General features: G+C 43.8%; 1 protein-coding gene across 2 annotated transcripts in view; it reads right to left on the bottom strand.

Annotated features, from left to right (window-relative positions):
- The window catches only part of NSMCE1 (NSE1 homolog, SMC5-SMC6 complex component), a 30478-nt gene extending 23620 nt beyond the window's left edge, over positions 1-6858 (bottom strand). Inside the window, exons 1-2 of one of the 2 annotated variants that reach the window (XM_034670227.1) lie at positions 6744-6858; positions 1424-1570 (exon numbers count right to left, since the gene is read on the bottom strand). In XM_034670227.1, coding sequence (XP_034526118.1) covers positions 1424-1570; positions 6744-6843 — 247 coding nt within the window. In that variant the 5' untranslated portion in view covers positions 6844-6858. Of the gene's footprint in view, positions 1-1423; positions 1571-6665 lie in introns of both variants that reach the window. The other variant, XM_002929203.4, reaches the window with a different exon arrangement.
- Between the last annotated feature and the right edge of the window lie 6240 nt (positions 6859-13098).

The following is a 13098-nucleotide window of genomic DNA, read 5'->3' as shown; positions in this document are numbered from 1 at the left end:
CTCCCATCCCTACCCTTCACCTCTCTCGGACACGTGGCTCCTGCCTTGGCCATGCCACCGACGGCACTTCTCCACACGCCCCTCTTCTCATGGGCCTTCACCTGTAAACCTGGGGCCCCGCACGCCTTTCCTCAGCCCTCTTGGCTGGCTCACCTCTACGTGCTTTCCACTCTTCTTTTGAGAAGTGAAAACACAGAAAGACAAAAGCACAGAATATAAACAAACACCTGTACTTCCACTCGTCAGAAGTGATGACCATCAGATCACACTACAAATGCCGTTTGCTTCAATTCGCTCTTTAATAAAAGAACAAAATACGATAAAGATGACCGTGTCCTTCGATCTCTTCCCAAAGGCAAGCACCTCACAAGTGTGTTACGTATCCTTCTCGTCCACCCTTATTTTTCTTACATGCAGGTGTTTGTATTCACGAACAACAAAAATCGTTCAGTGGGGGCGCCTGGGGGGCTCAGTCGTTTAAGTATCTGCCTTCGGCTCAGGTCATGACCCCAGGGTCCTGGGATCGAGCCCCGCGTTGGCTCTCTGCTCAGTGGCGAGCCTGCTCCTCCCTCTCCCTCTGCCCCTCCCCTGGCTCATCACGTGTTCACACTCTTCTCTCTCTCTCAAATAAATAAAATCTTTAAAAAAACATCATTAAGTTTTACAAAAAGCGTAGCACAGTGACATCATACAGTAAGTATAATTTATCCACTTTCTTTTACACTCAACAGGATCTACCCATACTGACACTCAACTCAACCTGAGCTACTAATATTGATTTTACTGACCTGCCAGCATTGATCCTGTTGTTTCTGCTGTGACCTCTAGTTACTGACAACTCGGCCGGGCCCAGTCTCTGAATGCTTTGTGTGTCTTATCTTACCTCCTGTCTCGGCAGCCCACTGAGACGATGCTCCAAATGGCCACAGCTGGCCCAGGGCAGGACGGTACCATCTCCAGGTCTGGCTGAGTCCCAGGCTACGCTCTGACCCACTGTGCTAAGTCGCCCTCTGACCATCAACAGCCAAATGAGCACCTTCCGAGGGGCCAGGCGCTTTGTACGCATCTTGTCTCTTAATCCTCCGAACCTCCCTAAGGTGTCAAGGATGATGAATTGTCCTCACTAGAGAGATGAAGAGACTCAAGCTGGAGAAGATACTGGAGCCTTGGTGTGAGCCCCAACTATACGGCTTCAAAGTCCAAATTCCTATCCCCTGGGCTAAATGTCAGATTTACGTCAAAAAATAAAAAGTAAAGAGTGGAAGATGAGATGAGAAACACATGGGCGGGCATGAGACCGTGTGAGAGACCTGAGCGCCCAGGTGAGGTGTATTGCTTGGCTGGCTCCGTGGTTTGATACCCACGTCTCGGCCCCGATCATACGGTTCCGGGGGCATCCTGGGACCCGGGAGACGGTACTCACGGTCATGGACCCGATAGCAGTGCTTCTGCAGACGCCGAACGTCCCACTCCTCCAGCACTCCGTGAGTCATCAGCAACTGGAGGAATCGCCGGTGGACATCAGTCATGACACCCGCCCTCCTGGTACCGCCCTGCGAGTGCGAAGGAGCTAAGAAAAGAAGCAAAGGAAACCCAGTCACCTCTGGGAGCTCCGAAAGCCAAGTTCTGCGCTGTGTACTAACTTACATTCATGGCTAGACATTTGTTATAGTTCTCAAAATCAAGGGCATCCTGCCGAATGGCCCGAAATGAAAGGACAGGGGTCAGGGGCAAGAAGACTAGCCCCAGCAGGTGGGCAGAAGCATGGGTTCTGGAACCAGCCAGCACGCCTGGACCCGGCCTGCTCTACCGACTCAGTGTGTGGAATCGGGCAACCTGACCTCCGTGCGCTTCCGTCTCTGATCTACGAGACTAAGGATAGAAGCTTCCGCCATGGAATTAACTCCATTCAGTGGGTTAATACATAATAAAAGCTGGGTAACAGGCTAAACACTATGTAAACGTTACCTCTATTTACTCCTAGACAATTCTGGGTCTGAAGCTTGGTTCAGCCACTTAACAGATCTATGACCTTGGATAAAGGCAGCTGAGGCCCCATTTTCTCACGCTCAACTTAGAGCAGCATTCACTGCCTAAAGAACTGCTAGTAAGCGCTTAACCAGTACTAGTTTCCTTCTCATCTCCCAAACCACTAATGAAACAACTGTCACCGTGGGGTGCTTTTTCAATCTCTTGCTCTCTACTAAAAAGTTATCTTTCCACAAACCACAAAGATCAGAGCTGATAAAAGCATTGCACGAGTCCTGATCAAACGGCCTGCTCTCGCCACGGAGAGGTGGCACCATGCGGAGGCAAAGAGCGTGGGTTTAGAAATCGGCAGGTGGTGTTGAGACGGGTGTTTGCCAGACCTGCTTGATCTCGAGAATCATCGAACCTGCGGGTGAAAAATACAGATTCCCGGGCCCCGTTCCTGGAGGTTCCAACAGCCGAGGGGCCTAGAATTTTGAGGGTTTAACATTCACTTCAGGCGATGCCATGATCGGCCAAGAAATCCGCTGTTCCCTTCGGCAAATACAGCACAAAAACATTTCTACCTAACAAGCTTCCTCTCCCTCGGCCTCAGTCTTTTCAGCTATAAAATGGGAATAACAAAAACTATCTTTAAGACAGAAGATGCCGTTTAAATGAGATATGACTACCAGAGGTTTGACAAGGAGCTGGCATGTAGGAGAGATGCAAAAAGGTTGGTTGCTGCTCACTGTTCTTTTTAAAAGGCACATCAGCTGGACCTCAGCGGTGGGAAGACACAGGAGCTCAGGACCAGTTTCTCGGACTGCCTGTTAGATAGCCTCGAGAACAGCTCAGCGAGAACTCAACCTCAAAAGGTCTTAAGTTGGGCTCATCTTTTCCTTCCCCCATCCTCAACCCTTTTCTTTGCCCGAGTCCTCTTCACGAATCTTCTGGTTTGGCGGGGCGGGGGGGGGGGGGGGGGGGGGGGGGCGGTCCACGCAGTCCCACAAACACCACAGGCCCGAGCATCCAAATCTGATCCTCCCCCCCCCAGATCCAGCTAGTCACTGTGTCCTGCCAAAGTTTATTTCCTATCACTGGGATCAGCAACATTAAATCCAACAGCAAATTAAATCCAAAAAAAGTTAAAGAAAGTGAATAATAAAGAGCGGAAAACAATGAAATTAATGTACACTTGAGATCAACAAAACCAAAATTATTTTTTGGAAAAAAAAAACATAATAAAAGCGACCAACTTCTGACAAGATTTTCCAAGAGAAAGAAGACTGACAAATAAACACTATTTGGCATGAAAACGGGGAACTAATTGAGGATACAAACATATTTTTAAAAAAGACATAAACAACCTAACAATAATCTCAAGTTGTAAATATATGCAAAGTTAGAGGAAAGCCATACAAAACCAACTAATAAATTATCTGAAAATTAACAAGTTTTATAACCACTGAAGACATTCATTCTGTGGGAAGTCCATCTTCCCACAAGGAAAACTTCAGATCCAGATGGTTTTATCAAGAAGCCCTACCAAACATTCTGGAAGCAAGTGACTTCAAATGTCCCAAAACTACCCCAGGGCCTGCAAAAGAGCAAACCCTCCCTGATAAGGCTGACATAAGTTGGGCATTAAAACCTAACCAAGGCTTCAAAAGAAAGGAAAATAAAATGGCCAGTACCTTTCAATCATTATTAATCGAATCTAACAACATAGAAAGGATACTACATGGTGACTAATTGGGCTTATCCCCTCAACGATTTAAGATGTGAAAATCAATCGAATGTCATATGTCAATAATATTTCATAAAGCTGAAAAAATCAATCAGTGTGAGTCACCATATTAACGGAATACAGAAGAAAAAGCCGACAACCATCTTAACAGATTCATAAACTATGATTAATTAAATTCAACAGTCACTCATAGTAAATAATCTTAACAAAGTTGGAATTGCAGGAAACTTCCTTTATCTACTAAATGCTATCTACAAAAACCCATGGTAAACATAATACTTAAGGATGGAATATTGAAAGCGATCACTTTCGAATCAAATTGGTCCAATGCAACTAACCCCACGTGATTCTGATCAAAATCCCAACAGACTATGTGTGTCTGTGTGTGATTCAACAAGATGATTCCAAAATTTACACGGAACACATAATGGCAAACAGCCATTCTGGGAGAAGTAAAGACAGGAGGACTTGTCCTACCAGGTAGTGGCTTATTTTAAAGCTAGAGTAATGAATAATGTGCGAAAATATTACACACACGGACCAAATAAGACCAGCGGACAGAACAAGAGAACCCAGACACAGAAACGCACACAGATATGGATACTTGACATGTTGGAGAAACGGAACTCCGGATCAAAGCAAGCTCTTCAATAAAAGATATGCCAGGACAACGGATTACCCTTATGTGAAAAAACAGAGAACTCAACCTTCACCTCACACTATGCACAAAAAACTTTTGAGTCGGGTTGTAAGAAAGAAAACACTATAAAACTTTGGGTGACAATACAGAACATTCTTTATGAGCCGAAGGCAGGGAAGGATTTCTTTAAAAGATACAATAATAATAATAATAATAAATACAAAAAGCACAAACCATAAAGGAATATACCGATAAATTCCACTTTGTTAAAATTAAGAAGCTCTGTTCACCAAAAATACTGGGGCAGGGGGCGGGGGAGAGGAGACAAGGTACAAACTGGAAAGCATATGAAACACACTGAAGCCACGGAAGATTCATATTCAGAATATGTAATGAATTCCTACAAATCAGTAAGGGGAAGACAACGACAAGAGAAAAATAAGCAAGAGAAGCTTTCAAAGAGGATGGACAAATGATTAACAAATATATTAAAAGCTGCTCAGTCTTGAAGTCATCAGGCAAATGAGTATTCAAACCACAGTGACCAACGTCTTACTCATCGCCAGATAGGCAAAAGTTCTTTAGAATGGCCACTGCTGGTGGGGGGTAAACTCTTATGAACCACCTGGGACCGTTCGATATTACGGGCAAATTTGGGTTATCCCCAGAAAGCCACTATTCGGTAATAAACTCACCACACGGTAGCAAAAATCTGGCAACAGTATCCGTTACGGTCAGTTGAGGAATGTCTATGTAAGGCATTTATAATCAAACCCTGGAATTCGAAATAGCAAGGAAGCAATGAAGGTGACGTAGAGCTATTCATATCACCATGGGTGCATCTCACATATGTAATTTTACGCAAAAATAAAGGCACACAAATATATGTATGAGGATCCTACATGAAATTCAAAACCTAGTGAAACCGTATGCAGCAGTCATTACAGATACATAGTAAAAACCACAAAGAAAAACAAGGGAATGAGTAACACGATACTCAGGGCAGTGGTCCTCTTCGGTGAGGGGAAGAAAGGATTCCTCTGGGGCTTTCAGGATATGATAATGTTCCATTTCTTAACTTGATGGTGAGTATATGAGTGTTTTGTGTTTATCCTTCAAACTTACACTGCCAACATTTTTATAGAAATGTCAGCTATCTTGATTAAAAAAAGAAGAAATGGTGTAAATATGTTACGTAACAGCCAATATAAATGCTAATAAGGACCAACTATAGAACAGCATAGAAGGCTATAATTTGGGGGAAAGGAGAATAGATACAGATAGGCCTGTTTATATACAGGAGGCAGTCGTGAAGAGCCACTGGGTAACAGAGGTTAACCATGGTTAACTGCCTACCCAAATAATTAAAACACAGAAAAGTCTGTGCAACAAGTAGATCTCAACCGTCACCATTTGAGCCATGGGCGAGGCATAGAGTGAGTGCTTCCCTGCAGTCTCATTCCATCCTCGCCAGAACCAGGACGGAAGCATTACTGACCTCATTTTACAGACGAGGAAACAGACTGAAAGCACAGGGCAATGCACAGAATTAGTGATGTACATGGGGGTGGCAAAACAAAAGCAGAGTTCAGGAACTGTAGCACCCCCTGTCCAGGTAAGCCAGAGATAGGAGGCAACAATTCAATCATGATCCTTCATCGGCAGGGATCCCTTACCTACAATTCTCAAATCTAAAAAAAGCTCTTAAAACCCAATCCTTTAAGTTTGAAAACCTGATCTGACCTAAGATGAGACTATTTCTGGCTGTTCTTTATCTCCTTTGGGGTAAAGAGGCACACATTCAGCTGTGAAAATATTCATGTATTTGATTACAAGAAGCTGCCCCAGACCCCAGTGAAGGTATGACATCACATCTCACATATGCATCACATTCCTTTCGAAAATCCAAAAAACTGGGGATTCTGAGCACTCCTAGCCTCGGGGCTTTAAAATACGAGGCTGTGGACTTGTACAAAGTAAGGATTTCTGTAACACGACAGACAGCACAAGCACAGATGGCGGCGAGTAACGGAGAGGTGGTCCGTGATGACCATATTTTCCGTATTCTGTTCAGGCAGAATTCTGTATTTTGCTTTGGCACCTAATATTAGGATTAAACCGACTTTTGCACCTAATACTACGATTTAACAACGTCTGTGTGTCGGGGGCACTACGTTCCAGCCTACTGGCCTTCCTGCCCCTCTCTGGGCCTGTTCCCTCATCAGGAAATGAGGAGTCCCAAGCCCCCGGGCCCCCAGCGCCGCACTCCGGCACAGACATGGGCCGACCCCGGGGCCTGACCCCCACCTTCCGTCCTCCGTCGCCTCTCTGCACGGCCCTCTTCCATCCCCGGCAGCCTCGCGGCCCTGCGCCCAGATTACCCACCGCGGTACCCGGGTGCAGCCCCCACTGCCGGCGGCCAAAGCAGAAAGGCGGGCACGGCTCCTCCTTCGGGGCGGGGCGAACGCGGGCTCGGCGCTCCCATTGGTAGGTGTCGCCTATTCGTCCCTCCCACCGGGTGACGCACTTCCTGCCCTCCAGTCTGAGCCGTTGCCGTGTTGCCGAGGTGCCCGTGGGGTTGGTGCGGAGTTACGCGCTTCTCCCGCCGCTTTCCATACCTTATGGGGCGGGGCTGCGGCTTGTGGCCTACCCTCACAACCCCGCAGCGGCACCCCGCTACCTAAAGGAGGAAGGGCAGGTATGAAGCGGGACCTTCCCCGCCCCCCCCCGCCGGTAGCCGCGGCTCCGCGGACACAAGCCAGTGCCCCGTCCCGGCCCTCAGTTTCCCCATCTGTGCAACCGACACTGTGGCCTTGGAGTCAGCAATGAGGGCTCTGCTGTCATATACTTTGAGCTAGAATCCTGGCTCTGCCGATTACTAGTTGCCCGATCTTGGGCGAGTCACTGAGCTGCGCTGAGCCTCAGTTTCTTCTTCTGTTACATAGGGATGATAATAGTCCCCATGGAATGGTATGTTCAAGAGGTTAAAAGAAATAACGCACACTGGAAGTGCTGATTAAGTGTCAGCTACTGTCTTACCTTGGGATTGGTACGAGAAGCAAATGAAGTTATTAACGGAAGTGAATGGACTGTTGGGGGGCACTCATTTGTCAAACGCTTGCTTGCATCCAAGTTCCTGATCTGGGAGCTGGGGCTGCAGTCTAGCAGGGAAACAGGTAGCTAATCCTAGAACAGCAGGAAGTGCAAGTATTATCTCTGTGGTGATAGCTTCAAATCCCTACTTGCCCGGTTACACTCCTGTGATCTTGGACAAGTTCTCAATCTCTCTGGACCTCAGTTTCCCTGTCTGCTGAGTGAAGAAAGCAGTCGTGTGTGGTAGTTGAGAGCTTGAGCTTGGGAGCTGGACTGTCTGAATTTGAATGCTGGTTCTTCAACTCAGTATGTCTGAGACCCAGGACAAAATACTGAAGCTCTCCACCTTAGTTTGCTCATCCATAAAGCAGGAATAATAATAGCACATTGTTGATAGGATTGCTGTGAGATTAAATGAGTTAATACATGCAAAGCTCTTAGAGTATCTGGCACATAGTAAGGCCTCAATAAGTGTGAGTTATCTTTACTAATAAAGTACTTTATAAAATGCCTTGGGGGCAGTCAAAGAGAAGAACAGCTCTAAGGAGACCATCTATGTTTTGTTTATCCTGCATAGTTTTGTAAAATTTTAATTCATTATCAATTTTTAAAGCTGAGGCATTTCACATAAAACCTATGGGTATCTGACAGCTCTTGAAAAATGGGACAGTCTAGCCACTATAGGCCAGCTTCCCCCTATGGCAGCCCTTGTTTAAAGCATGATAGAGACTATGTCCCTTTGTGATGACATGTGTGCTTTCCTGGGGTGTCGAGAAATAAAAACAGGGGCCCATGAATGGAAAACACGGGCAACACTGACATTTCAGAATCAAAGGGCCAAGAAAGGAGGTAGAAAGGGATTCAAGGCCAAGTGGTATTAGAGGCAAACAGGTGGGAGAGACTGTTGAGGGGTAGGGTGTGGTCTGAATGGCTCTGGGGAGGTCAAGAAAGACATGAACGAATAGAATAGCATGGCCATTAAAAACCCTAGATACAGGAGGAAGCTACATTGGCCTCCAAGAGAAGTGAATGCATGGAAGCTGAGGGAGTGGAGAGGAGGTTCTGACTACTTCTAGGAGGGGTGGTTTGGGAAGGGGAGACATGAAGACGGGAGCAGAGGGAATAACCAATAGAATAAAAACAGGGGAGACAGGAGAGAATGGGGTAAAGGGCATACGGAGACAGGATTACTCTTACCCTAGAAGAGAAGAGAGACATTTCTGAAACAGGAGGAAATGAGGTAAAAATGGATGGATAAAGGTTCACCACTGGTGTTTTCTATTTTCTCCATAAAGTAGCAAACTCTCATTCTGCTAAGCAAAGGAGCTGGGAGATGCTCAGGGATTTGAGGAGAATCAAAGGTTTGGAACGTATGCAAAAGGGAATGCAAAAGTGAGGTTCCAGCTAAGGTTGAAACCATAAATGTGTAGAGAAGATAATCACTCCTGATCCCCGGGCAATCTCCCATCCCCCTGTCAGGGGCCCCAGGGCAAAAGTTCTGTGTGGACTAGTCTTGGGGTGGGTCTTGGCTAAACAAAAGCAGCTGACTCTAGAAGTCAAAGCAACTGGAGAGTGTTGGTGGGAGTGTCTTTAAAGTCATCCATCACAATATGGGCAGGTAGACATAGGAGGAAGAGAGAGTGCTGAGAAGCTAGCATGGAGGGGGATGGCAACCAGAGGTCCCAATGAGGTGGATTACCAGGTGACTGTCCTGTCTCAGCATGCCTCCACCCTCAGAAGACAGCCCACTCTCTAGTTGGCTCAGCGAGTATCTAGTAGGACCTTCAATCCACCAGACGTTGGGCTGTTTGCTACAGGACAACTCTGCCAGTTTAACTATTCTTCTGAAAGTTGACTGTGAAAGGTACAGGAACTATGTGAACATAAATTCACTGTGCATAAGGCAGGTGGCCGAGACCCTGGCTGGAGAGGAAGCTTGGGGCCACATCATAGGCTAAGGGGGTCGCTCTTTTTGCCTGAAGACCATAGAAGCTATCAGGGAGGAAGTGATGAGATCAGGTTTGTATTTTAGAAAAAGAACATCAACACGTCTGCTCTTTTCAAACATACTTGGAACATTTACAGAAATTGACTGTGTACCAGCCACAAAGGAAGTCTCAATAAATTCCAAAGAATCTATAGACCACATTCACGAACCACAGTGAAGTAAAATGAAGAATCAACAAAAACACACCCTGAAAGAAACCCAAACCACTTCTAGACCTTAAATTAGTAACTGAAAATGCTTCTGAGGAGAGGGTCCTGAAGACAGGACGGTCTATTTTTTATCATGTACTTCTATGACTTATGAAAAATAAAATTAAACATGAGAAGCATGCATTTGAATTTTATTTCTTAAGCCGGATGTTCATTTATATTAGTTTTTATACTCGTGTATGTGTTGAAAGATTTTGTGACATTTTAAAGAGAAAACATACATTTGGAAACTGAAAAATACATACATATTAAAAAGAAAACCAATATGGAAATTATAAAATATTTAGAAATGAATGACCAGAAAAAGAAAAACCAAACCCTAATATAATGAAATGTGTGGGATCCAACTAAAACAATAGTTAGAGGGGGATTTATAACCTTAAGCGTACTTAATACAAAACAAGAAAAAATTTAAGTGTTCAGTGTAAGAGGTAGATAACCAACTAAATAACCCAGAGAAAACAGAAAGAAGGAAATAATAGAGCAAATGGCAGAAATGAGTAAAACAAAAAAGAAAATTAAATTGATTATGGAAACCAGAAACTGGTGTTCTGTTAAAGACCAATGCAACATACAAACTTATTGTAAGATTTCTCGAAGCAATATTATAAACGGCTAAAGAGAGTGTAAACATTTTAGAAAGTGTGAGAGTATACTATGTACAACTTTATGCCAATGCTTTTGAAAATCTAGATAAAAGGGAGACAATTGTTGACAAAAATACAAATTACAAAAAGAAGAGAAATAGACCAATAACTATCAATGAAATTGAAAAGGCAGTGGATCTGTTCCAACTCCTAAAATGCCCAGACTAAATAGTTTTGCTAAAGTGATACACATATAAGCACAAATGCAAAAAACAAGAAACAAACTATATTATGCAAACTGCACCAGAGTATGGACAAGAGAGAGGAATCTATGTAAACATCCTATGATGCTATAGTCTAATCTTGCTACCAAAACGAGCAACAGAATTAAAGAAAATGTGAGGTCCATGCGTATTATAAGCCTGGATGCAAAAATTGAGTCTCTTCGTGTCTCAAAAGACAGTCTCTCATGCTGAGTGATGTTGAGCATCTTTTCATGTGTCTGGTGGCCATCTGGATGTCTTCTTTAGAAAAATTCAGGTCTTCTGCCTATTTTAAATTGGATTTTGTATTATTTGCTTTGTTTGGTGTTGTGTGGTGTAAGTTCATCATGTATTTTGGATACTAATCAGGGAAATGCAAATCAAAACCACCAGATATCACCTTACACCTGTCGTAATGGCTAAGATCAAAAAGACAAGAAATAAGTGTTGTTGAAGAAGTGGAGAAAAAGGAACCCTTGTGCACTGTTGGTGGGAATGTAAATCGGCGCAGCCACTGTGGAAAGAGTATGAAGGTTCCTCAGAAAGTTAAAAATAGAAATAGTCTATGATCCAATAATTGCATTACTGGGTATTTACCCAAAGAAAACAAAAGCATTAATTCAAAAAAGATATATGCATCCCTATGTTTATTGCAACATTATTTGCAATAGCCAAGACATGGAAGCCATCTAAACGTTCATCAATAGACAAATGGATAAAGAAGTCGTGATGCATATGTATATATGAATAGGAATAGTATGCAGCCATTAAAAAGGACGAGCTCTTCCCATTTGCAACACCATGGATAGACCTGGAGGCTATTATGCTAAGTGAAATAAGTCTGACTGAGAAAGACAAATACCATATGATCTCACTCATATGTGGAATCTAAAAATAAAAACAAATGAATAAAAGAACAAACCAAAAGATCAGACCTACAAATACAGAGAACAAGCTGATGGTTGCCGGAGGGAGGGGGGAGGGGCAAAATGTGTGAAGGGAAGTGGGAGACCCAGGCTTCCAGGTAATGGAATGAATAAGTCACGGGAATAAAAGCCACAGCATAGGGAATATAGTCGATCGTCGTGTAATAACACTGCGTAGTGACTGATGGTAGCCACCCTTGTGAACACAGCATAGCATACAGAGATGTCAAACCACAATGTTCTACACCTGAAACTAATGTAACATTGTGTGTCAACAATACCCCAATTAAAAAAAAAAGTTAAAAAATAGACCGTCTCGGGGCACCTGGGTGGCTCAGTCATTAAACTTCTGCCTTCAGCTCAGGGCACGATCCTAGAGTCCTAGGATCGAGCCCCGCATCAGGCTCCCTGCACTGCTGGAGCCTGCTTCTTCCTCTCCCACTTCCCCTGCTTGTGTTCCCTCTCTCGCTGGCTGTTTCTCTCTCTGTCAAATGAATAAATAAAATCTTAAAAAAAAAAAAAAAAGAAAGAAAAAGAAAATAAAAAAAAAAATAGACCGTCTTTTCCAGAAGAGGAAATTCAAATGGCTTAAAAAAAAAAAAAAAAGTGTGAAAAGGTGCCCAACCTTACTATTTGTTGGAAATACAAACAACCAAAAGATACCAATTTTCCTCCATAAAAAAAGACAAAATGTTGCGGATGGTGAGGGAGGGGAGACCAGCATCCCCATGCGTTATCTGGCAGAGTCGTAAATATTACAGCTGCTCTGAGGAGCAATTTGGTGTCATGGAAATTGAAAAAGCTCATCTGGCAACTCCACTTCTAGGGCTTGAACTGGAAAAAATCTCCCTTGTGCTCTTGCGAGGTTTGCTCAACGGTGTTGCCAATGGAAGAAACAATGAGAACATCCTAACTATTCATTAACAAGGACATGAAAAAGCAAAATCTTCATGTGGGATGGATGATCGTGTAGCATTAAGAAGGATGAATTCGCTCACAAGTGTCTGTATGGGTGAGTCTTAAAAGCATAGAGCGAAGTGGGGAAAAACCCAAGAGGCAAAGATGATGCATCTTTGGGTTACTCTTTGTGTAAAATTGGTCAAATGCAAAATGGCAATATTATATATTTCCAGTAGATGAATCTATGTATACTAAAGTATCTTCTTATTAAGGATTGGAAACACTGTCACGAAACTCACACTAGGGGACCTCTAGGAAAGGGAAAAGGGTGTGGGATAGAGATAAAGAAGTCTTGAGGCTTCTCTGTAATGTTCGAATTTTAAAATAAAATCACAAAATTATATATTCACAGAGTGTCTAANGGGAGGGGCAGAGGAAGAGGCAGAAGCAGGCTCCCTGCTGAGCAGGGAGCCCCATGCCAGACTCATCCCCGGACCCTGAGATCATGACCTGAGCCGAAGGCAGACATTTAACTGAGTGAGCCACCCAGGCATCCCTAAATAAATGAAATCTTAAAAACAACAACAACAACAACAACAAAAACTCATGTTTTTCCACCTCCTTCCCTCTGTCAAGCCACCAGCAGCCCTACTCTTTTTATAATTGCCTTCTTTTAATGCCCCTTAGCCAGAGCAAACAAATGGCCAGTCTTGTTGAAAAGTGGCCAAAAATAAATAAATAAATAAATAAATAA

Source organism: Ailuropoda melanoleuca, chromosome 10, assembly GCF_002007445.2.
Source record: "Ailuropoda melanoleuca isolate Jingjing chromosome 10, ASM200744v2, whole genome shotgun sequence".
Classification (NCBI taxonomy): Eukaryota; Metazoa; Chordata; class Mammalia; order Carnivora; family Ursidae; genus Ailuropoda; species Ailuropoda melanoleuca.
This window is presented reverse-complemented; position numbering and strand designations above follow the sequence as displayed.